The following is a 23,123-nucleotide window of genomic DNA, read 5'->3' on the forward strand; positions in this document are numbered from 1 at the left end:
AATTCTTCGAGGTTCGATTTAAGGAAATTTATTTACACAAATATTTGTGGAGGAGTGGTCTGGCTGCATAGCCATTCCACAGCACTCAATTATACACTTGAAAACTATTATATTTATAGTGTGAAATAAACAACTTTGAAGAGACAAACCTTGAGAACATGTGCAAGTGGAAATACGACTGTTTTGCCCTTGGTTTAAAAACTCGAGTATGCATTTTGAACAATTTATAATAAGGCCGAGTCCAAAATATTAAGCAGTATTTTGTTTACATTACCTGACCTATTTATTTTCGTTCAAAAGCAGTGTTGAACTATAGTCAACCTTTTCCCAGCATGCTTCTAAGTGGGCAACTCATTAATTTCCCTTCCACAGGGGGACGGTCAAAGAGCCCCTCCGTCACCAACTTCTTGAACATATTCTCCACATGCTTTGTGGCTTGCATTCCTTCAATCCCTTTAGGCAGCCCCATGATCCAGAAGTTCTCTGTCTCCTGGAACCATTCTCCAGGTCCTCCACCTTCTCCCTCAACCTCTTCTGGCCCACCCGTTACAAGCACCAACTCTACCTCCGATGAGACCAACAGGCCCTCATGTTCCGTCACTGACTCCTCCACCTTCTGGAGTGGCAGACTCTGCACTTAGGGCCTCTGCTCCACTCTCTCATTAGTCACCCTAAGCGGCTCCACCACCATCGGCAGCTTCTTTGAGGCCTCCTGCCTCTGCTGTTGGAACTTGGCATTCAAAAAGTCCACGAGTTGCTCAGTAGACCACTGGGTGGGCAACACCCCCCCAGAACACTCCGCCATCTTTTCCTCTGACGCACCTCGAATAATCTCTCAGCCCGGCTGCTGCCTCTTACTCGTTATACTCCTCGTCTGGTAAGCCATAAGCCAGTCCCACTGACGGAGCGCGACTATTTCTCAGTGTTCATTCACTTCAAAAACAAGTAAAAAAGGACCTAGAAATTCCACCTTGAGCAGGAGTCACTTACCATGACTCTTGAATAAGATTGAACATATTTATTACACGCTGAATATTTCGTAACAAGTTATTAAAAATGTTTAATCATACATATATTAATAGAACTGTCATCAACATCAAGTGGTAAAAAAAGAAAAGAAATATTTATGTGTGATTGGATGCAGAGGGAGCACACGGCTCTCAGTCAATGTTGTGAGCAATCAGCACACACCTCACTTCATGTGCCCTTGCTTTACGTGCTTATCACTTCAGTCATACCAGTAAAAAAAAGATATGCAGCTGGACACCAGCAACTCTGTATGTGGGCGACAATGAGCAAAATGACTCGTGGGCCATACTGAGAACCTGATGGGCCACATGTGGCACCGGAACGCAGGCTGCCCACCACCGACTTAAAGCATTTACAATTATTACCCGCCTTTGTGCTGAAGAATGACCTCAATGGGAATGTCTTCAGGTCATGATGTCATCACGGCGTGTGGCATTTCTGCTGCAAAGGTCTCGCTGATTGTTTTGTCAGTGGAGCAACAAGAGGTCGAAGCTCTTTTTACAGTCATGGTCCAGCGATCAAACATTACAAATTAGTTAAGTTCATATTTCTCAGTGCAGTCAGCCATGAACAAGGCCACTTCGTCGCTGACTGTATAATCAGCGACAACATGTCAGTGGCTGAACATTGGTAGATGGAATTTAATGCACACAAGTCTGAAATATACCACGTAGGCAATGTGCATGTTTCCAATGAAAAGACTTCAGATGAAGTTGAAAGAGACCAAGGAATCTTATTAGGATCAACATTTAACCAGTCTAACAAAGCAATCAGAATGTTGAAGTACGTTGTAGCCAAAACAATTGAATATTCATTACAGGGAGTTGTGATCAAACTATCCACTGTTCTGGTCAGTACTGTGTCCAATTCTGGTTGCTGAGAAACTAGAGCCACTAGGCTCAGTGTACTCAATTTACCATTGGAGGTCTACAGGCAAAAAGATCCTGATTTGCACAAAGTCACAATGGAATTATGGATGAGGAAGGCAATTCACACATCCAGAACAAGCCTATACTCATCACACTGACGTATCTGCTACATTATGCCAGGGGTCTGTTCCACCTTTCTCCTTGGAAGTCCATTGCAAGTGTTGAACACACTGCATGAAGATATAAAATGGAAAACCTGCCCGTACATAGCACTTTTCGCAATCTCAGACATCTTAAAGTGCTTTACAATTAATTAAGTACTTTTGAAATGTAATCCTGATATCCATCCTGAAATACCTCTTACAAATTTGAACATGTGCTCCCTGGTCCTAACTGGTTTAAACTACCTTTTACTCCTATATACGTCTCTTTGATCACCTCTAAGATAATCCTTAGCAGGTTGTAGTTTCTTCAGTCTTTCATCACAACTCAGACACCTAACACTGGCCCTGTAGTTCTTCTTTAATAAGTAAATAATTTAATAAATAAAATGTATTGTAACAGTAAATTGAAGAGATACAGGGGAAAAACTGGAAGAGATTAAATATATCTCGTTCATATATTAGAGATCTCTGTATCACATTTCGAATCAGCAAGTGAAGCTTGATGATTCATTCCAAAGCCCCTGCTAGTGCTATTCCAGATGTGAATGAAAGTAGCCCAGTTTTAATCGGCCTCTGGGTCCAGCTTGTCTCTTTCATTTGACTGTGCTACCACATTGTATTGGCTAGTTTGGGGAGTAGTCTTGTGAGATCTAGTTCAGTTTGTTACAGTTATGCCTGCAGAGAACTCTTTTTGTTTGTAAGTTTTATTGTGCCGACTGCTAACATTTAATTTTATTTCTCAGTCACTACCAGATGCATTACAACAAATGACATACTTACAAGAGTGGCAGATTCACAGAGCTGGTTTGGAAATTATTCCTCGATTTGTTGGAAGATTCGACAATATTCTAGTGCTGAACTTGTCACGAAATTCAGTCAAGGAGATTCCAAAGGAAATAGGTTTGCACAAGTGAATTTTGACCAGTTATGGCGAGTGGGACTATTTTCTTATGCTCTGTTGAGTATTTATATTAAGCGGATGCATCTCGATTATTGCATCTTTCATCTCAGGATCATAGAATGATAAAAACTTACAGCAGAAATGGAAGCCATTTGGCCAATCAATCCTGTGCTGACACTTTGAAAGAACAGTCATGATTTGTTCCACAACCCCAAGTTTTGATCTGTCACCTGTCCTCATCTTAAAGTATCTGTCCAACTCCCTTTTAAAAATATTCATCAAATCGGCAAACCCTTCTAGGTTTTTTGCCTATCATTTAGAATCTACAAACGTGGTTATTGACCCACTTGTCAGAGAGAATAGTTTTGCTCTATCTATTCTATTGAACTTCTCATCATCCTGAAAGCCTCTATTGGGTCACCTCTTAGCATTCTCTGTGCCAAGGATAACAGTCCTAACTTTACCATCCTCTCTTATAACTGTTAGCCCTGGTAACATCCTTCCAAACCTTCTCCATGTCCTTTCTAAGTTCTTTATATATTTGCTGAAGTTTGGTGCTCAGAATTGTCCACAATACTCTAACTGAGAGCATCCAGTGATTTATAAAGTTCTCGCATGGTCTCGTTTACTTTTATATTCTGTGACTTTACTAATAAAGCAAAACGACCCAAATGCTTTATTAACCATCGTATTAACTTGCCCTGCCATCTTTCTGAATTTACCTATATGGTATTAATGTGTAGTTTATTGGGTTCTCAATCTCTTTGCTTCTGAGTCACCCCCCCCCCCCATATTATATTAGAAAAACACGGCAGCATAAGTATTTTTCTGTATTAAAAGTATACAAATATGCATATACATTTATTATGTTTGTTTTACTTGTCTAATGTGACTATAAAATGATCACTTAATCTCCAGTACAATACTGAGGAAGTGCTGCATTGAGAGAGGTTGGAAACAGTTGTTAACTCTACTTATTACACATATGATTTAAAACCCAATCATATATTAACCCCACCCTCTTTAATCGGTAACTGGAAATTAGATACAGTTTTATTTTTCCATGTCAGCAACAAGTGAGCACAGAATATGACCTGAAACAGGCTCGAAATCCCGGCAACACTGGTATCCATTGGAGTGTGTGGGTGTTGTTATGGGCCAGGGTTTAGAGAACCCCAAAGTGTATCATGGAGTTCACCTGGCCCACTCTACAGGTGTGCTACAGCAGAAATGGAAAAGTATTTTTTAAAGCAAAACAATGTTTATTCTATGAACTCAAGTTAACCTTTTTAAAACATAGTGAACATCTTAGCAACCATCAATTCAAATACAACCTCCAAAGAACACAACACTAAATAACCCTTAATAAATTCCCAAACAACATTCACAAGACAAAAGACCCTTTTAGCACCAAGATCAGGTTTAAATTCACTATTGAGAGCAGTTTTCTGATTTTCCACTAGCTTATCCACCACTGTAGGCATTACTTCCACCTGCGATCCAGCTATATCATTACCCAAGATAAACTGTATTCCTGGACAAGATAGTTTCTCTATTAGTCCTACTACCACTTCACCACTCTTCACTGGACTTTCCAACCGTACCGTATATAATGGAACATTACTCCTCTCACCCTGAATTCCACATATTACCACCTTTTCTGGCAATATTCTTCCCAAACTACATAACTCCTCATCTCTTACCATTAAAGATTGACTAGCTCCCGTATCTTTTAAAATTGTGACTTCTTTACCTGCTCCTCCTGATACACATGAGTAAACTTTACGCACACAAGTAAATTATTTGAAGAGATCTGGCACCATCTTATCAATCACCTCTTGATCAGGTTGTACAATCTTTTGTACCTCCTTCTCTTCACTTGGGCTTTCCTTTACCACGTCAACAAATTCCACTGTCTTATCCTGTTTTACCACATCAGCCTTCCCAGTGCTTTTCTTCAACCACCAACACTGTGACTTCACATGGCCTAGTATATTACAGCGAAAACATTTGAAACTTTTCATTTCTTTTCCACCCTCTTAGATTTCTTTCTTAATCTGAGGCACACTCTCCTTATTATCTCCTATCAGATCACCTTTGCCTCTACCACTTGGGTATTTCTCATGTCCCCAGTTTATATCCCTCACAGGCTGAAACTGATGTCGTAAACCAAGCTTTGATTTATGAACTAATTCATAATCATCTGCCATTTCTGCTGCTAACCTCACAGTTTTAAACCTCTGCTCTTCCACATGAGTTCTCACTACATCAGGAATTGAATTTTTAAACTCCTCCAAAAGCATAATTTCTCTGAGAGCTTCATACATTTGGTCTATTTTCAAAGCCCTTATCCACCTATCAAAATGACCTTCTTAAATTAAATGAAAAAGGCTTCTACCCCCTTCTCATCAGACCGTGGCAATGCTTGGACATATTTAAATAGATCCCCACCAAACCTTCGACTATGACGCTCTTTCTCACTATCCTCATCACTATCATCCAACTGTACGTTTCCCTTTACGCCTGCCAATTTTAACTGACTCATATTTCATGGCCATTTTCTGATATTCAAACTCTCTCTCTATCTTTTTCTCTGATCTGTATCTCCATTTCTTTTTCTTTCGCGTGGGCTATTCTTTCTTTTTCCTCTCTCTTTCTTTTTCCTCTCTATCTCTTTTGTATTTAAGCTGCTTTAATTCTTTCTCATGTTCCATTTGTTTAATTTGTAACTGAATTTTTGCCATTTCCAATGAGTCAGACTGTACCTCAGGCAACTTTAAATGCTTAGCCACTGCCATAATTACCTCATCTTTTCGCATTTTGTGAGGTAATGTTAACTGCAATGTTTTTGCCAAATCTAACAGTCTGCGTTTAGCCTCTGTCCGTAAGGTACTGCGTGTGACCGTCTTCACCCCAAAAAACTTCAGAGCCTCTGAAAGAGCCATTATCCACAACACACTCCCTCCTTAAACTGAAATACCACGCCTGAAAAGCAACCACAATATGCTCACCCCTCACTGTCTTTAAGTTCACTAAGCCAATCCAATAGATAGACTTTTATCCCGGACGAGCTCCCAATTTGTTCTGGGCCAGGGTTTAGAGAACCCCAAAGTGTATCATGGAGTTCACCTGACCCACAACTTTTAATAGATTGTGATATGGGGAGCACATGGCCCACTCTACAGGTGTGGTACAAGCAGAAATGGAAAATAATTTTTTTAAGCAGAACATCTTAGCAACCATCAATTCAAATACAACCCCCACATAATACAACACTAAGTAATCCTTAATAAATTCCCAAACAACATTCAGAAGACAAAAGACCCTTTTAGCACCAAGATCAGGTTTAAATTCACTATTGAGAGCAGTTACCACTTTGAAATCAGCAAATGGACATTCATAAGCTTGCAGAGATTCACACACATCCTGCTGTGATTGCAGCTTCTCCAAAACTAAAATGAAACCAAACCCACCCTGCAGCAAAAAGCCTAAAGTGGAAGTATAAAGCTGACAGATAGCCCAGCTCTACCACTCTCTGACATCACTGCAGTAATAAACACCCATTTCTTAAAGGTACTCTCGCTACAGATATTTATATACACACCCATTTATAAACACCCATTTCTTAAAGGTACTCTCACATGACTGTAAAGAAGAAGCTCAGCTCTGGTGCTTCTAATGTTGTTACTGGTTCTTTATTACTTACTGTCGGCTGCTCCTTACTAAATGAATTGATGCTGCTGGTGATAACCGCAGCCGATTCCCTGTTGACCCAGTCCTAGGGTATTTCTCTTCATTTAATTGCTCTGATCACCGTATCTGAAGCACATCAACAACCACAGCCCAACCCCACCAGTAACCTCTGCACTGATTGGTTTATTTAACACTTTGGACAGAGGGTATAACGCCAATCAACTGGATGGTCCAACTAATGAAACAAAAGGTTTTATTGGTTATTTTTGGCGGCCTCTTCAAACCTGGGTGGGGGTGGGGTGGAGGTGGTGGTGCACAGATCCCTGGTCGAGAACCCCGGTCATATGGAAAGGAATAACTTGTATAATAAAAAAGGAAACTGGAACCTGCATAATAGATAACATCGGCCATCATCCTGCATAATAGATAACATCAGCCGTCATCCTGCATAATAGATAACATCGGCCGTCATCAAGGGCAACCTCTCGGGTGCTAGCACTCCTATTTTGTATTTTTCATCTTATTTTTAAATTTATAATTTTGATATATCAGTACTTAAGCTAAATGATTTGTACATCAACCCCCATTGCACTAAGCTGCTGCCACTTTGATTTACGGTACCATTTACCCAGGTTAAAGACCTAGCAGAAGAAAAGAGAAAACAAAAGCTCACAAACGAGATCTGTGAAGGGACCTGATTGATGGATTGGGAGACCTTTACTCCTTCCAGGCTTTCTTACACTCTCAGCAGACCCCAGAGCAGGTAATGTTTATCTATGGATTATAGTCACAGGGAGACAGAGGAATTCAGACCAGTGCCCAAGAGCTTGTCCTTGATGGTCAACAGCCATTATCTATTATACAAGTGTCAGAGCTGACTTCATTACTTATACCAAGAAACCTTCCTGTTTGACTACATATCAATAAATATATATGCAGTAGACAATTTTAAAAGATATATGCAGTATACTTTTTTTTAAAATTTAGAGTACCCAATTAATTTGTTCCAATTAAGGGACAATTTAGCGTGGCCAATCCACCTACTCTGCACATCTTTGGATTGTGGGGGTGAAACCCACACAAACACGGGGAGAATGTGCAAACTCCACACGGACAGTGCCCCAGAGCCGGGATCGAACCTGGGACCTCAGCGCCGTGAGGCTGCAGGGCTAACCCACTGCACCACCGTGCTGCCAATATGCAGTATACTTGATGAATTTTACATTGAAATACTCTCCCATGCCTCCCAATTTTCCAACAGCACTATATCTTGGATGGGATTCAACACAATTGCCAGCTATTCCTTGGTACTTTGTCCAAGTGACCATTCTTCATGTGTGAGCCTTGCCAATGAATGCTGGCAGGTTATTGCACTGTCCTGGGCATATACAGCCAGGTCTGTTGCTTCCTCTCATCATACATTTACCTTCTAACACTAAATTTTAATCCGTTAACTTTTAAAATTGTTCTCCATCCAATTGTTAGCCATGGGGTGATGGCAGTCTAACCACTCCCCAATCTAAGATCAATTTTTTTCAGTTCAAACAGCAGCTTCATATTTCACCAAGCATGCAGGTTCTCATTTGCTATAATTCTGTTACACTATTACAGAGTACTCTTGTACTGTATGTTTTGCTTTGAAACTATCCTATAGTATACGTAGGATTTATCGAAACAGACAAAACATATGAATTAGGAGCAGGAGTAGGCCAATTGGCTCTTCGAGCCTCCTCCACCGTTCAATAAGATCTTGGCTGATCTGACTAACCTCCCACTTACCCCAGGTATCCTTTCACCCCCTTGTTTATTGTGTAAACATTCAAAGACTCTGCTTCCACTGTATTTTGAGGGAGTTCTAGAGACTCTCTATCCCAGGGGTGGGCAAACTACGGCCCGCCAAAGGTCTTTATGCGGCCCACCAAGATCAAGTCATAAAAAAAAAAAAAATTTTTTTGTTTTTGTTTTTTAAGGTTAATGGGGGGGGCTGTTGGGTTACTTACTGGTATAGGGTGGATACGTTGACTTGAGTAGGGTGATCATTGCTCGGCACAACATCGAGGGCCGAAGGGCCTGTTCTGTGCTGTACTGTTCTATGTTCTATATGAGGGGCCCAGAATCATAACCGGGTGAAGTAATTATTTTACTTAATATACTATGCGGCCCTTTAAAATTGTGAATTTCTGAATGTGGCCCTTGCACGGAAAAGTTTGCCCACCCCTGCTCTATCGTCTGCAAAAAAAATAAATATTTTCATCTGTCTTAAATGAACGACCCTTTATTTTTAAACAGTGATCCCTAGTTCTAGATCGTTCCACAATAGGAAACATGCTCTTCGCATTGACCCTGTCAAGACTCCTATTTGTTAATTCTTTGGACTCATTTCCTATTGGACTAACACTCACTTTGTTAATTATTTTCTTGTTTAGGTACCTGTAGAAACTCTTAACAACTGTCCTTATAGTTCCAGCTAGCTTTCTCTCGTACGCTAATTTTTCCTTCCTTATTAATCTTTTTGTCATTCTTAACTGATCTTTTTTTAATATAAATTTAGAGAACCCAATTAATTTTTTCCAATTAAGTAGCAATTTAGCGTGGCCAATCCACCTACCCTGCACATCTTTGGGTTGTGGGGGTGAAACCCACGCAAACACAGGGAGAATGTGCTGTTCTTTATATTCAGTCCAATCTTCTGACCCACCACCCTTCTTTGTGCAAGTATATGCTTTTTCTTTAACTTTGATGCTATCTTTAATTTTTTTTACTTAACCATGGTTGGTAGGTTCTTTTCTTTCCCGCTGGAATGTCTATTCTGTCAATTCCAAAATATCCATTTAAATGTCTGCCACTATTGACCTATCCTTCCGGAAAAACTATTTATTGACATTTAATGCTAAAGTTACATTGAGCTATTTAAGGAGATCGGTTCTAATCATCATTGAAAGTAGTAAATATGAGTAACCTGACTCAATGGATCCTACCTACGTCAGTGGAGCAGAGAAGGGATCAGTTACAACTATTTAGAATTATTTTGCCAAGGATTTGACCGAACCACATTGGACAACTTTGAACATAACTGAATTGCTGGTCCAATCAAAATGTTTGCTCTAATAATTTGATTAAAATAAAACTGTATTCCTTAGTAACTTAGCGATTGATTTAAACTCCCATATTAGCTCCTGGAATTGAAGGTAAATTGTTGACCTGGTTCGGAAATTGGTTGAGTGACAGTAGGCAAAGAATAGGGATAATGGGCAAACACTCAAATTGGTGAGTTGCTACTGTTCGTGTCCCACATGGTCTGTGATGAGATCTCAATTCCGTATTTATTAACTTTTGTGAGGGCCATGAAGAATCCAGCGTGAGTTTGTAGAGTCAAACAGAAAGTAACTTTATTTACAACATTATGTACAAAGTACCAGTAGTTCACTACTGGCTCCCTCTCAAGCCGGTACCATACTAGTCAGCTCTATTTATACAGCTGCCCTGGATCCAGCATCCCCCACTCCACCACATTGGGGGAGCTCATATTCCCCAAGGAACGTGGGATAATCAATTGTTCCCCAGCTAAAAGGATCCAGGCGGGTTATAATATTAATAATATAGATAATGTGATAGAATGTCACATATCACAAGTTTGCCAATTACGCAAAGACAAATAACATTGTAAACAGTATAGACAGAAGCATAAAATTGTGAGATATTAGTAGATGAAATAAATGGGCAAATCTATGACAAATGTATTTCAATGTAGACAAATGTGAAGTCACCCACTTTGGACCTATAAAGGTTAGAGCAAGGTACTTTCTAAATGGTGAAAATCTAGAAACAGTGGGGGTCCAAGAATCTACTTTAAGTATATTTTTGTACATAAATCATTAAAACATTATGAACAAGTACAGAAAATAATCGAAGAGGCAAATAGAATGTTGGCCTGCACATCTAGAGAACTAGAATATAACAGCTATATAAACCACACCAGGAGTACGGTAAACAGTTCTGACCACCACAACTCAGGAAGCATGGGCGAAATTCTCCCAAAACGGGAGAAATCGTCAAACTGCCGTAAAACCCGGGCGGGTTTTACGGCATCGCGCCCCTTCCCGACGGGGGACCGATTCTGGTCCCCCGTCGGGGCTAGCAGCCCGACGTCGGAGGCCCCGACAAGTCGGGCTTAACGAAAATCGTTAAGCCCGCTTGTCGGACTTAGCGCCGGCTGACGCGTCATATGACGTCAGCCGCGCATGCGCAGGTGGGAAGACTCCACCCGCGCATGCGCGGGTGACGTCATCGCGTTTTTGCGCGAAACCCGCGCATGCGCGGTCCGGGTTGCCCCTCAGCCGCCCCGCGTATTGATACTGCGGGGCGGCGGAAGGACAAATAGTGCGCGGGCATCGGGCCCGCTGCCCGCGATCGGTGGGCACCGATCGCGGGCCCATGGCACCCTTGGCACGGCCGTGGTACTGCCGTGCCAATCGGTGCCATGGTTATTTTTTTCCAGGTGGTCACGACGTTTTTACGAATGGCAGGACCAGGTGTGTTTGCCGTTCGTAAAAAGGTCGTAAAGGGCTGGGACTTCGGCCCTTCTAACAGCTGTGAATCGCTGCCGCCGTTTTTTTACGTGTCGGGATTTCGGCGGGGGGGGGGGAGAATAGCGGGAGGGCGTCAAAAAAGTCGGGAAGGCCCTCCCGCTATTCTCCCACCCGTCGTGGGGGGGGGAGAATTTCGCCCCATATATTTGTCTTGGGGGGAGTGCAGAGGAATAATATCTGGACTACAAGGGTTAAATCACATTAACAAACTAATATTGTAATGTCTGCAATTTAGAAGAATAAGGGGTAATTTGATCATAGCTTTCGAAATATTAAGAGAAATTTGGAGTAGATTGAGAGAAATGCTGAAGGAAGAGCATAGGACCAGGGGACATAGTCTAAAAATTAGAGCCAGACCTTTCAGGATTGAAATTAGGCAATACTATTTACATACAAAAGGTGCCTGAAGTTTGGAACTCTCTTCCCCTAATGACAACTGATGCTAGGTCTGTTGTTAATTTTACGTCTGAGATTTATTTTGTTAACCAAAGGTATTCAAAGATGGGTGTATGGAGTTAGGTCTCAGATCAGCCATTACATCATTGAATGACAGAGCAGGCTTGAGGGGCTGAATGGTTTCCTGACGTCACTATGTTCCCATAACCTAAAGGGTCTATTCTGAATACAATGCGAGTGGTGCTAACGTTTACCTATATTATAACAGTCAATACACTACAAAGGTAATTAACTGGTTATAAAGTGTTTTGGAACTGCAGAGGCAATGAAAATTGAGGTCTTCTGCAGTAACGGCAATAATGTTTTGAAGATTTTTTTTCCAGTAAAGAAACTAAGGTGAGAACTTGTGGGTGTGACCTTGCAACATTTTGTGTGTCGTATGAGAAATTGTTAATAAATGTTCAGTTGAGGAATCTGAACAAATTAACATGAACAATGTTCTGTTGCTAAACAACAAAATAATAGATTAATGCTGGTAGCAAGTGGTGATGCTGAGAACTTTACTTTCTCCCCCTGTAGGACAATTGACAAAACTTCGAGAGCTGTACGTCAGTTATAACAGACTGCGTGAAGTGCCTGAGGAACTCGGTGACTGTGAAAATCTGGAGAAACTAGATCTATCTGTAAACAGGGATCTCTGTGATTTACCCAAACAGGCATGTGTATATTATTTTATCCAGTTTCTTGACTTGAGACAAAAATTGTTCTAGGGGATTCTCCACACTGTTTAAACAAGCATTCATACACTGAAAAGTAAGGGCCTTGTATTATCGGTTTTAAATTATGGACAACTGGTCTATGTGTCATTGGTCTAAGACCTATGATGAAAACAATAATTATGGGTGTCATTACACTGTTATTTTAGCTTCACTGTAATGGGTTGTAGATCCCTGGAGGAGGCAGTCTCACATCAGAAGGATTTGACAGTGCACTTGCTATGAATCAAGTGGAATGTTAAAATAGTGATTGTTGGGGGGCGACACGGTGGCACAGTGGTTAGCACTGCTGCCTCACGCCGCCGAGGACCCTGGATCGATCCCGGGTCACTGTCCATATGGAGTTTTCACATTTTTCCTGTGTCTGTGTGGGTCTCACCCCCACAACCCAAAGATGTGGGGCAGCAGGGTAGCATGGTGGTTAGCATAAATGCTTCACAGCTCCAGGGTCCCAGGTTCGATTCCCGGCTGGGTCACTGTCTGTGTGGAGTCTGCACGTCCTCCCCCTGTGTGCGTGGGTTTCCTCCGGGTGCTCCGGTTTCCTCCCACAGTCCAAAGATGTGCGGGTTAGGTGGATTGGCCATGCTAAATTGCCCGTAGTGTACTAATAAAAGTAAGGTTAGGGGGGGGGGGGGGTGGTGGTTGTTCGGTTACGGGTATAGGGTGGATACGTGGGTTTGAGTAGGGTGATCATGGCTCGGCACAACATTGAGGGCCGAAGGGCCTGTTCTGTGCTGTACTGTTCTATGTTCTATGTACAGGGTAGGTGGATTGGCTACGCTAAATTGCCCCTTAACTGGGAAAAAAAGAAATGGGTACGTTAAATTTATAAAAAGGAAATAGTGATTGTTGAATGTCCTGGGCATTTTAGAATTTTGATTTGAAGGTTGAAAGTGTGAGCAATCCTCACAATGTATTTGAAATATAACCTCTAGAAAGAGAATTCTGGACTTACATGTCAGGAAGCGTACAAGGAGTTCATTCCCAGGCAGGGGATATATATGATAAATGTAAGCTTTGCAGCTGCTAGTCTGGCATAATTACACCTTTAAAGTTGATATAATTGAACTAAAGTGTGTAGAAATGCAAACAGAAAACACTGGAAATACTCAACCAGTATCTGTGGACAGTAGGTAGGGTTTGATCAGTCAGAAACACTAATCTCTCCCCAAATTTGACATCTACTTGGGAATAATGTAAAATTTAAAAATTGACGGTGTCCTGGTTCCAACTGTTTGAGAATTCATCATGAGCTGCAATAGAATTTTGGAGGTGAATGAGGCAACAAATCCAAAGTTAACTCGTCAGCGGGTGTAGTGTTCCACCGATAGAGCAAGTGTTCTTGAAAATAATTTTATGCAATGCAGGTAAAATTTAGAACATTGATCCTGGCATAAATATTTGGCCTGTTCTTCTCTGCCTTGCAAATATATCTCTGGGATGTGCTTTCCAAATTTGCCTTCCAGTCATATTCCTTCTACATTCATCTTTTCTGCTCGGTCATTTGATCATGAGTGATGTTCTCTGTAATTTGTTTGAATGCGCAGTGATTTATTTAATTGCACATCCCCTTTAAATTTTTTGTGTGGCTACATACGCATGGCAATTTAAGGGGCAGTCCTCTGCGTGGGGCCTTTGGAGTTGCTGCACAATTAGAGAAAACACTCTAATTTGTGAAATAACTAAATATAAACACATCTGTACCAATGTCAACAGACAAGTACAGTAAGAAGTCTTACAAGTCTTATAGTCCTGATGAAGGAGCTATGCTCCGAACGCTCGTGATTCCAAATAAACGTGTTGGACTTTAACCTGGTGTTGTAAGACTTCTTACTGTGCCCACCCCAATCCAATGCCGGCATCTCCGCATCACAGATAAGTAAAATTACATCTTTCAAAAATTATTTTAAAAGTATGTGCAAATGTCATAAAGATTTTATGTGAAGTCCCGAATCCTAGCAGTGTATGATTGCTCACTTGTAATGTTGCTGGACAATCAAGTCATGAGTTCAAAACATGCCATGGAATGGAACTAGAAAATGACCGTGAAAACTATAGGATTGTGGTCTAAACCTTTAAAAAAAATTATTTCATGGGATGTGGATTTTGTTGGCAAGGCCAGCATTTGTTACCCATCCCTAGTTACCCTTGAGTGACCTGTTGAACTGCTTCAGTCCCTTTGGTGGCAGTTATGATGATCAGAATTACAAACCTGCCACTCCTATCCACTTTGGTCTCCATGTAACAATAGTTCCATGCTCCATGTTTTGTGCTGACAATTAATGGACTAAGGCAAGACAATAAACATTCGCCTGGATTTTGATGTAATCAGCATTTGCCTTTATTGCATTGGTGCGAGACCTTGCAACCGTGACGTTGTGCACATTGTAGTACAAAGTTGTGGTAGGCCATTCTGCACATCTCCAGCGCTCACCAATATCAGGATTGAAATGGAAGGATTGACTATGGTGAGAACTTGGGTTAATAATCCATGTTTTGATTATCTCTGTTCAACAGATGTTTACAGAGGCAATTGGCAAATACTAGGTGAGAGCACCAGGATCAGAAGGATGATTTTCAAATTAGTTGGACGTCTAAAATGTTAATGTATATGACATTTAACAAAATCTATTGCACTTATTACATGGTTAAATGTATGACTTTAAAACATTATTTATCTTGCTTTTTTCAAATGTTTTAACACATAAGTTTTTAAAATCCCTACAGTGAAGAAGGAGGCAATTCGGCCCATCGGGGCGGCACCGACCCTCTGAAAGAGCACCCTATTCCACCTAACCGTTTGGACACTAAGGGGCAATTTTATCATTCCCAATCCACCTAACCTACACGTCTTTGGACTGTGGGAGGAAACCAAAGCATCTGGAGGAACACACAGACATGGGGAGAATGTACAACACAGTCACCCAACGCCAGTATGGAATCTGGGTCCCTGGCACTGTGAGGCAGCAGTGCTAACCATTGTGCCATCTCTCAAATTTATCTGACCGTTCAAAAATGTACAAATGTTCAATTATTTAAAATGATTTCAATCATATTTACCTGGCTTAATTTTTTTTGTTCAGATAACTTTAGCATGAACCTATTTGCTTTTCACCGCAGGAGCTTACTTTTGGCAGATTCTGTGGATGGCTTTTATCCATTGCACTACTGTGTTTGGCTGCACTTGAGAACACATCAGGGCCATGCTGAGGACCATGTAGTGAGGAATTCCTCCCCTCTTTATGTGTGAAATTCCCACCTCCACCAATGTGGTAGGTAGGTTTGTACCTTAACTCTGACTGCAAAATCTGGGTCACTGTTTTACCAGTGTAGGCCACATTCAAATAAGACATGGTTTAAAACAATTGTTTAATAACTTTGGTGGATGATTTAACTTGTTTCATGGCAAATGTTTTTCATCTCTTCAGCTGTCTCATCTACAAAGTCTGTACCATCTTGACCTGTCCATGAACTGTTTCACCATCTTCCCCTCTGCTATTCTGAACATGTCTGCACTGGAATGGTTAGATATGGGCAGCAACAAACTGAAGGAGCTGCCGGATGATGTAGATAGGTAACAAATAGGATTTTAATATAAGTACAGTATCTTAATTTCCTGCTCTTTCAAAGATTTAAACCTTTCAATACTTGCAGTATCACAATCTTAAAAATGTGAATATTATGGTTAACATTACATTTCATTCAGCTATTTCTCATGTAGTGCGAAAAATGAATATCATGCATTTTTTAAAGTCTTCAATTTATGTATGTGCTATACACACATTTAATAAAAGAGCTTATTTTTGGCTACTCAATTTCAGAAGCATCACAGCTGAGAATCACCCGAACATCATGTGGTGTCCACACAAGGGATTGTTCAACTGACATCATTGTAAAGTGAACAGGAGTAGCAAATCATTTTTTAAAATTTAAAGTACCCAATTATTTTTTTCCAGCTACCCTGCACATCTTTGGGTTGTGGGGGAGAATGTGCAACTCCACTCAGACAGCGACCCGGGGCCGAGATTGAACCTGGGTCCATGGTGCTGGGAGGCAGCAGTTCTAACCACTGCTCCACGGTGCTGCCCTAGGAGTAGTAAATCCAACTGATTTTCTTATACCTAACTGATTGGGGCTCTGACAATTAGTATCCAAACTGAGATCTGTGTTAACGCATTCAGCAAAGACCAAAATGTGAACCTGGGATTTTTGTCGTCTCTTTGGGCCAGCTACTCACTAGGTAGCTGAGCCTTCAGGATAGCTACAATTTGGGATTTCTAAAGGTGCCGGTGGTTGGGAGAGTTGGCTGTGTAATGCAGGGAAAATACTTCCTGTAATTGTACAATACATCTGTATTACTTTGTGCATTTACAATAGCAGAGTGAAAATGTAATATTTATTTTTGAAAAGTATGCCCAGCATGGATAGATGAAAATTTGGATAACATTCCTGTACATGTGTGAGGTAGACAAGACAAAATTCCTAAGAGCCTTAATTTATTTATTACTTTCCTTTCTGCTATTTTCGGTGTTTCCACTGACAGAATGAAAAACCTGCACACAATTTGGCTACAGAGGAATGAAATCATTCACCTACCAGAAGCCATCAGTAAACTGGAAAATCTTGGCACTCTAGTTCTAACAAGCAACAAGCTAGAGAAAATCCCAGTGTGCATGGAAGAAATGATAAATTTGAGGTAACAAAGCACTGGAAATCAGTCATTCCATGTGCATTTGGTGATCAGTGTCTCTCTGCTTATTGATTTTAACAGTTGGAAAATTGCTGGCTAGTCCCTGAAGCAGAAAACCAGTTGATTCTTCACAAAGACATTCATGATATGTGAATCGAGAGAGAATCTTAGAAAATTATGAGTATTGCATTGTAATAACTCATTAGGAAGCTGCCATTAAAGTTGAATTTATTTACAAGTTCATGCTTAACATAGTATCTCACTCTTAGTACAGACCTCGCCGGGATAGGTCTCACAAGGCCCTGAGTTGGGCCTGCTTTTAGTCTACTCAAAGCAAGTCCCAGGTAATTGGCCTCCGTCCCCTACATGGGAGTTCTTACTTCCATGAGTCCCATGGGGGAGGATTAAATACAGTTTCTTCTGTGGTCCTTGTGGAGTTAAAACACGCATCTAGAATTTTCTTATCAATTTCTTGTAATGTCGTAGAGTGAATCCTATCAGATCTTGACAATTTGCCTTTCTTAAGTCCCATTATTTTCTCAATTAACATTTTGAGCCTCTGCAAGTCTGTGAAGTTCTTCTCTTTGACTTATTTGTACACTGCTTTGTACTGCTAGTATTTTTCTTCTACTTTAATTGTAAAAACAGATACAAGGTAGTTAATAAGAAGTCTGCCATTTCCTTATTGTCCATTATAGTCTCACCTGCATCTACCATTAATGGCGAATTTGCTGTTCTTACTCAAACTTATTAAAATCTTCACTGTTACTGTTAGCTTTGATGTCCCTTGTAAGTTTTTCATGTTTCTTTTTGCACCAGTTATTACTTTCTTTGTTGCTTTTAAAAATTCATTCTCTATTACGCCAATGTTAATTTTGTGTCAGTCATGATTTAATTGGTAGCACTCTCACCTCTGAGTCAGAAGTCCCACTCTAGGACTTGAGCACAAAAATGAAGGTTGATTCTCCTGTGCAGTAGTGTCAGAGGTGCAGTCTTTCAGATGGACATTAAACCGAGGCCCGATCTGTCCTCTCAGGTAGATGCAAGATCTCATGGCACTAATTCGAAGAAGCGCAGATGGGTTAATCTCTGATCTCCTGGGCAATATTAATCTCTCAATTAACATGATAAAAACAGATTTGTCATTGGTCACATTGTTGTTTGTTGGACTTGCTGCTGTCTTTCCTACATTACAACAGTAACACTTCCAAAGTACTTCATTGGGTGTAAATTGCTTTGAGACATCTTATAGTCTTAAAAGCTGCTATATCAATGCAAGTCTTTCTTTTTTCTTTTGTAATAGTCTTCTCAGAAGACAAGATTCCCGTTTTCTTTACATTGTCTAAGCCTTTACTTTCAGCTTGATCCTGCCTCTTATTTCTTTTGTTGATTGTGGTTGTATCTAAAAAAGTGGAGTTTGCCATTTAGTGGTATATACAGATTTTGTCGAATAAGCCTATGACCTTGCGGTAGCCGTCCTGACTTTCAGGCAGAAGTTTAATACTCATTACGAACTAGGAATGGAATATAGTTTCTAAATACGGAGTTGAATTTCAGCAGGATACTAATGTTCAGACAGATTGATCACTGCCTCATTGGTAAAATTTCCACCTCTGAGTCAGAAAGGTTGGATTTGTTCCAGATAGTTTGACAAGTGGGACTAACTTATCATTCTGAATTAGTGGGGGCTTCCAATGTCAGATCTTAGATGTATAACAGTGGTTCACAGTGCCAGGATCCTGGGCTTGATTCCCAGCTTAGATCACTGTCTGTGTGGCGTATACACGTTCTCCCCTTGTCTGCATGGGTTTCCTCCGGGTGCTCCAGTTTCCTCCCACAAGTCCCGAAAGACGTGCCTGTTAGGTGAATTGGACATTCTGAATTCTCCCTCAGTGTACCCGTATAGGCGCCGTAGTGTGGCCATAAGGGGATTTTCACAGTAACATCATTATAGTGTTAATGTAAGCATACTTTTGATACTAATGAAGATTATTATTATTATTTGGAGTACTAATGTTATTTTATACTTCCACTGATCATGGGGAACATTACAAAAATCACTGGTTCATCCTCAACTTGATTACTGTGTCTAATTCTGGGCACTACACTTTAGAAATGATGTGGAAGCTCCAGAGAGGATGCAGAATGGGTTTACAGGAATGGTTCCGGGTTGAGGGACTTCAGTTACATGATTGGCTTGGAGAAGGTGGGGTTATCCTTCTTTGAGAAGAGAAGATTGAGAGAAGTTTTGATAGAGGTATTCAAAATTATGAGGGGTCTAGACAGAAATAGATAGAGAGAAATTGTTCCCATTGGTGGAAATTCGGAACTAGAGGATACCAAATTAATGTGAATGGAATGGCAAAAGAATTAATGGCGACATGAGGAAAAGCTTTTTCACGTAACTAATGGTTAGGATTTGGAATGCATTGCCTGAGTGTGGTGAAGACAGATTCAATCAGAGAGCTGCCATGGACACATTGAGCCAAATGGTTGACTTTTATGATGCTAAAGAATGTCTATCATTGATCTGATGTGGTTAATGTATTTGAAAGGTTTGTGAATCTGAGGGATAATCCTCTTCAACTCCACATAACTCTACCCCAGTGTGTAAACCCAGAGGAAGAGGAAGACCGTGAATTATTTGGGATAGAATTTATGCAAGCCTACATTCAGGAATTAAAAAATAGTGAGTAAAAGGACATTTTATCTTCAATTTAGTGTGAGAAAATTTTAAAGGGACATGAGTGGTACTACTAACAATTTATGTACCTGAGGAATAAAATGGACGTACTTAATTAACAGATACTTTGCCATATCGTCTACATGGATTACTTGTGAAACCTTTCCAAAAATAGCATTGGTATAACCATGGTGGTAGCTGCATTTTACAATTAATTGTATCACTGATTAAATTGTTTTGTGACTCAGCACTCGTAACAAAAATAAGATATTGTAACTTCAAATCAAGTTATAGTCAGTGGGCATCATTCATCATGAAAGCATTGTGTTAAAAATTCCTCTTTGCACAATTTGTAACAGAATTATTAATATGTTTGGAAATATCACACTTACCATTTCAAACAAATAGAGTTCACAGAAAATATCTTCTCTATTATTCATTGAATAATTGAATTGTCTATAAAGTAGCACACTATAAACAAACATAACAACAAAGTTATTTATTTTGTTTTTCAGGCAAAACAAAAACTTACACCTCAGATCTGTCAGTTACCCTGGAGGCTGAAATGTCCCACTGAAATCAAGCTGCCTTCACTTGCAAAGCAAATCCTAGATTAAAAGACAACAGTGTACAGCTTTATATTCATCATTTGCGTAAACTTGAGTGAATTCTTCAAAACTGTTGTGAAATTATGATCTGAAAGTGCCTCTTTGAAGTGGACGGAGATGAAAAAAGACCTAATAAATGAAGATTGCACAGCTGAAAGCTATTCTGGTTACCGTGAGCAGTATAGTACAAATGTGTTACAAGACATGGGGAATCCAGGAAGAGTTAATGACAGTACAATGAGTGGAACACATTGCTTAACAGATAATGTTACAAGGAATCTACCAGCAAGATTTGTTTAACAGTTTACAATACATCAACTGTTGAGACTCACTTCAGAGTTCTCGCCTTGCTGAATCTTTGGAAGGGGAACAGCTGTGAGCAGGACATTTTCTAGGGAGATGCCGGGACTAGTGTAATACTGCAAAGCTGAATCGAATCCTTGCTGCTTCAAATACCAGATCCGTCCCTGGTCTATCAATCGCTTGCACAGGCGACCCAAATGTTCTCTTTCTTCTCCAGTCAGTGTTCTGATGAGGAATTAAAATAAATAAGTGAACAGCTGAAGAATATTTTTTTTTGTGCAGTTGAAGTGGGATCACCTGTCTTTACCTCATCCACTTGCATTGTGCAATACTCCCAAAAACTGATTAATTGTACAATTTCTGAGTTTACTAGATTCTGTCACACCATAATTTGCTGGCACAAAACCTTCCATTCCTAGCTGAGATAATTCAGTTTTTGGTTCTGAAAACGAAAATCGCTTATTGTCACAAGTAGGCTTCAAATGAAGTTACTGTGAAAAGCCACATTCCGGCGCCTGTTCGGGGAGGCTGGAACGGGAATTGAACCTTGCTGCTGGCCTGCCTTGGTCTGCTTTCAAAGCCAGCAATTTAGCCCTGTGCTAAACCAGCCCCTGTCTATTTCTAAGTTTAAAAAATAGTTAACGATGTGTGGGAATCACTGGCAAAGCCAGCATTTATTGTGCATTCCTTAAATGGCTCAAGTAGATGGTGGTGAGCTGCCTTCTTGATCTGCTGCAATATGTAGTGCCGGTACTTTCAACTGTACGGTTACGTAGCGGGTTCCAGGACATTGACCCAGCGAAGATGAAGGAGCCATGATAATATTTTCAAGTCAGGAAAGTGTGTGACCTGGGGAGAAATTTGGAGGTGGTGGTGCTCCAATGCATTTGCTACCCTTATCCTAAGTAGTAGAGATCCTAAGTGGCAGAGATAGATCGTTGTTGAAGAAACTTTGATGTATCCTGTAGATAGTACATACTATAGCATCAAACTGCAACCAGTAGAGGATGATTAAAATAATGGATGTGTGAAAATCAAGTCTGCTGCTTTGTCCTGGGTAATGTTGAGCTTCTAGAGAGGTATTGGAGAGCTGCACTCATCCAGTAAAGTGACTAACTCTGGACTTGTGTCTTGTCGGTTGTGGAAAGGATTTGGAGAATCAGGAGTTGAGTCACTCGCTGCAGAATTTCCAACTTCTGACCTGCTCTTGTAGTCACAGAATTTATGTGACTGGTCCACTCAAGTTTCTAGTCAACAGTGACCCCCAAGATCTTGATGATGGGGAAATTAGACAATAATAATGACACTGATTGTCAAGAGATGATGGCTGGATTCTCTCTCTTGTTGCAGTTCGTCATTGTTTGGCACTTGTGTGGCTCAAATGTTACTTGGCACTTCACAACCCATGCCTCAATCCTGTCCCGGTCTTGCTGCATGCAGGCATGGACTGTTACATTGGGGGCAGTACTCCGGCTGCATTGTGCCTGGCACAAATCCCGTAATGTCGGGAGAATTGTAGAAGTGCCCCAAAACAGGATTTATGTCGGGCACAGCTGATCACCCTTAATTTACATTCATTTTAATCTCAAAGTCGAATGCAGCGCTTGGGTGGAAATCTCCTGGTCCTTAAAAGCAGGGACCAGGTGCTATGAACTCCGGTGAGAGCAAGAAACTGAGTACCCCTCTCTACTTATTTCCAGGGAGCACAAGGGCACAGTAGCTGCTGGCTAGATGCTGTGGGGGTCCTTCAAGGGGGCTGGGGGACTAGGGCTGGAAGGGGCCAGGTTGAGGGTCTCCCCAGGGATGGGGGTCGCTTTGGGTTGGTGAAGCCTTGAAGCCTGCTGCTTTTCATGCTTAACATCCCGTAACAGAGAAAAACACAGTTGAAGCTTGTCTGTCCTAAAATCTCTCACAGGCCAGAGGCATTTGGCAGCATGTTTCTTGGAAAAGCATTTAACTCCCCATGAAGTTTCAATAGGATCTGTGGTTTCAATGTTGCAGTATGCCTTATTTTATCCCTTAGTATTGGTTGCTTATATACTATTTAACTCCCCTTGAAGGTTCAATAGGCTCTGTGGTTTCAATGTTACAGTATGCCTTTTACCCTTTTGTACTTGGTTGTGTACATTAAACTTCGCACTCATTGACTTTTATAAGCTTCTTAATTGACAGCTGAAGGCTATCTTAAAGGAGGCATTAGCTTTGCTTGATTTTATAGCACTTCATGGTCCATTTACTCAGAAATGCTTCCTCTTTTGAGCAGGTGTCCTGTCTGACCGCATTTTTTCTATAGTGGATTTTTTCTACTTTGAAGTGCTTCCTAGAAAGACCAGGTGCTCTGTCTGGGTGTTTTCTTTTCATTGTGGATTTTTTTCTACTCTGAAGTGCTTCCCAGAAAGAGTGTTCTTTCTGACAGCAAATA

At 40.7% G+C, this 23,123-nt stretch overlaps 2 protein-coding genes across 4 annotated transcripts in view; one reads left to right on the forward strand and one right to left on the reverse strand.

Moving 5' to 3' along the window:
* lrrc39 (leucine rich repeat containing 39) overlaps positions 1 to 20,484 on the forward strand; it is a 36,646-nt gene extending 16,162 nt beyond the window's left edge. The window contains exons 3-8 of one of the 2 annotated variants that reach the window (XM_038794767.1): positions 2,806 to 2,962; positions 12,221 to 12,357; positions 15,846 to 15,991; positions 16,961 to 17,113; positions 19,663 to 19,796; positions 20,306 to 20,484. In XM_038794767.1, the coding sequence (XP_038650695.1) occupies positions 2,806 to 2,962; positions 12,221 to 12,357; positions 15,846 to 15,991; positions 16,961 to 17,113; positions 19,663 to 19,796; positions 20,306 to 20,367 (789 nt within the window). In that variant the 3' untranslated portion in view covers positions 20,368 to 20,484. The remainder of the gene's footprint in view (positions 1 to 2,805; positions 2,963 to 12,220; positions 12,358 to 15,845; positions 15,992 to 16,960; positions 17,114 to 19,662; positions 19,797 to 20,305) is intronic. The other variant, XM_038794768.1, reaches the window with a different exon arrangement.
* Positions 20,275 to 23,123, reverse strand: part of trmt13 (tRNA methyltransferase 13 homolog) — a 44,560-nt gene continuing 41,711 nt past the window's right edge. The window contains exons 11-12 of one of the 2 annotated variants that reach the window (XM_038794764.1): positions 20,731 to 20,926; positions 20,275 to 20,398 (exon numbers count right to left, since the gene is read on the reverse strand). In XM_038794764.1, the coding sequence (XP_038650692.1) occupies positions 20,381 to 20,398; positions 20,731 to 20,926 (214 nt within the window). In that variant the 3' untranslated portion in view covers positions 20,275 to 20,380. Of the gene's footprint in view, positions 20,927 to 23,123 lie in introns of both variants that reach the window. The other variant, XM_038794765.1, reaches the window with a different exon arrangement.

This window comes from Scyliorhinus canicula, chromosome 4, assembly GCF_902713615.1.
Source record: "Scyliorhinus canicula chromosome 4, sScyCan1.1, whole genome shotgun sequence".
In the NCBI taxonomy this organism is placed as follows: Eukaryota; Metazoa; Chordata; class Chondrichthyes; order Carcharhiniformes; family Scyliorhinidae; genus Scyliorhinus; species Scyliorhinus canicula.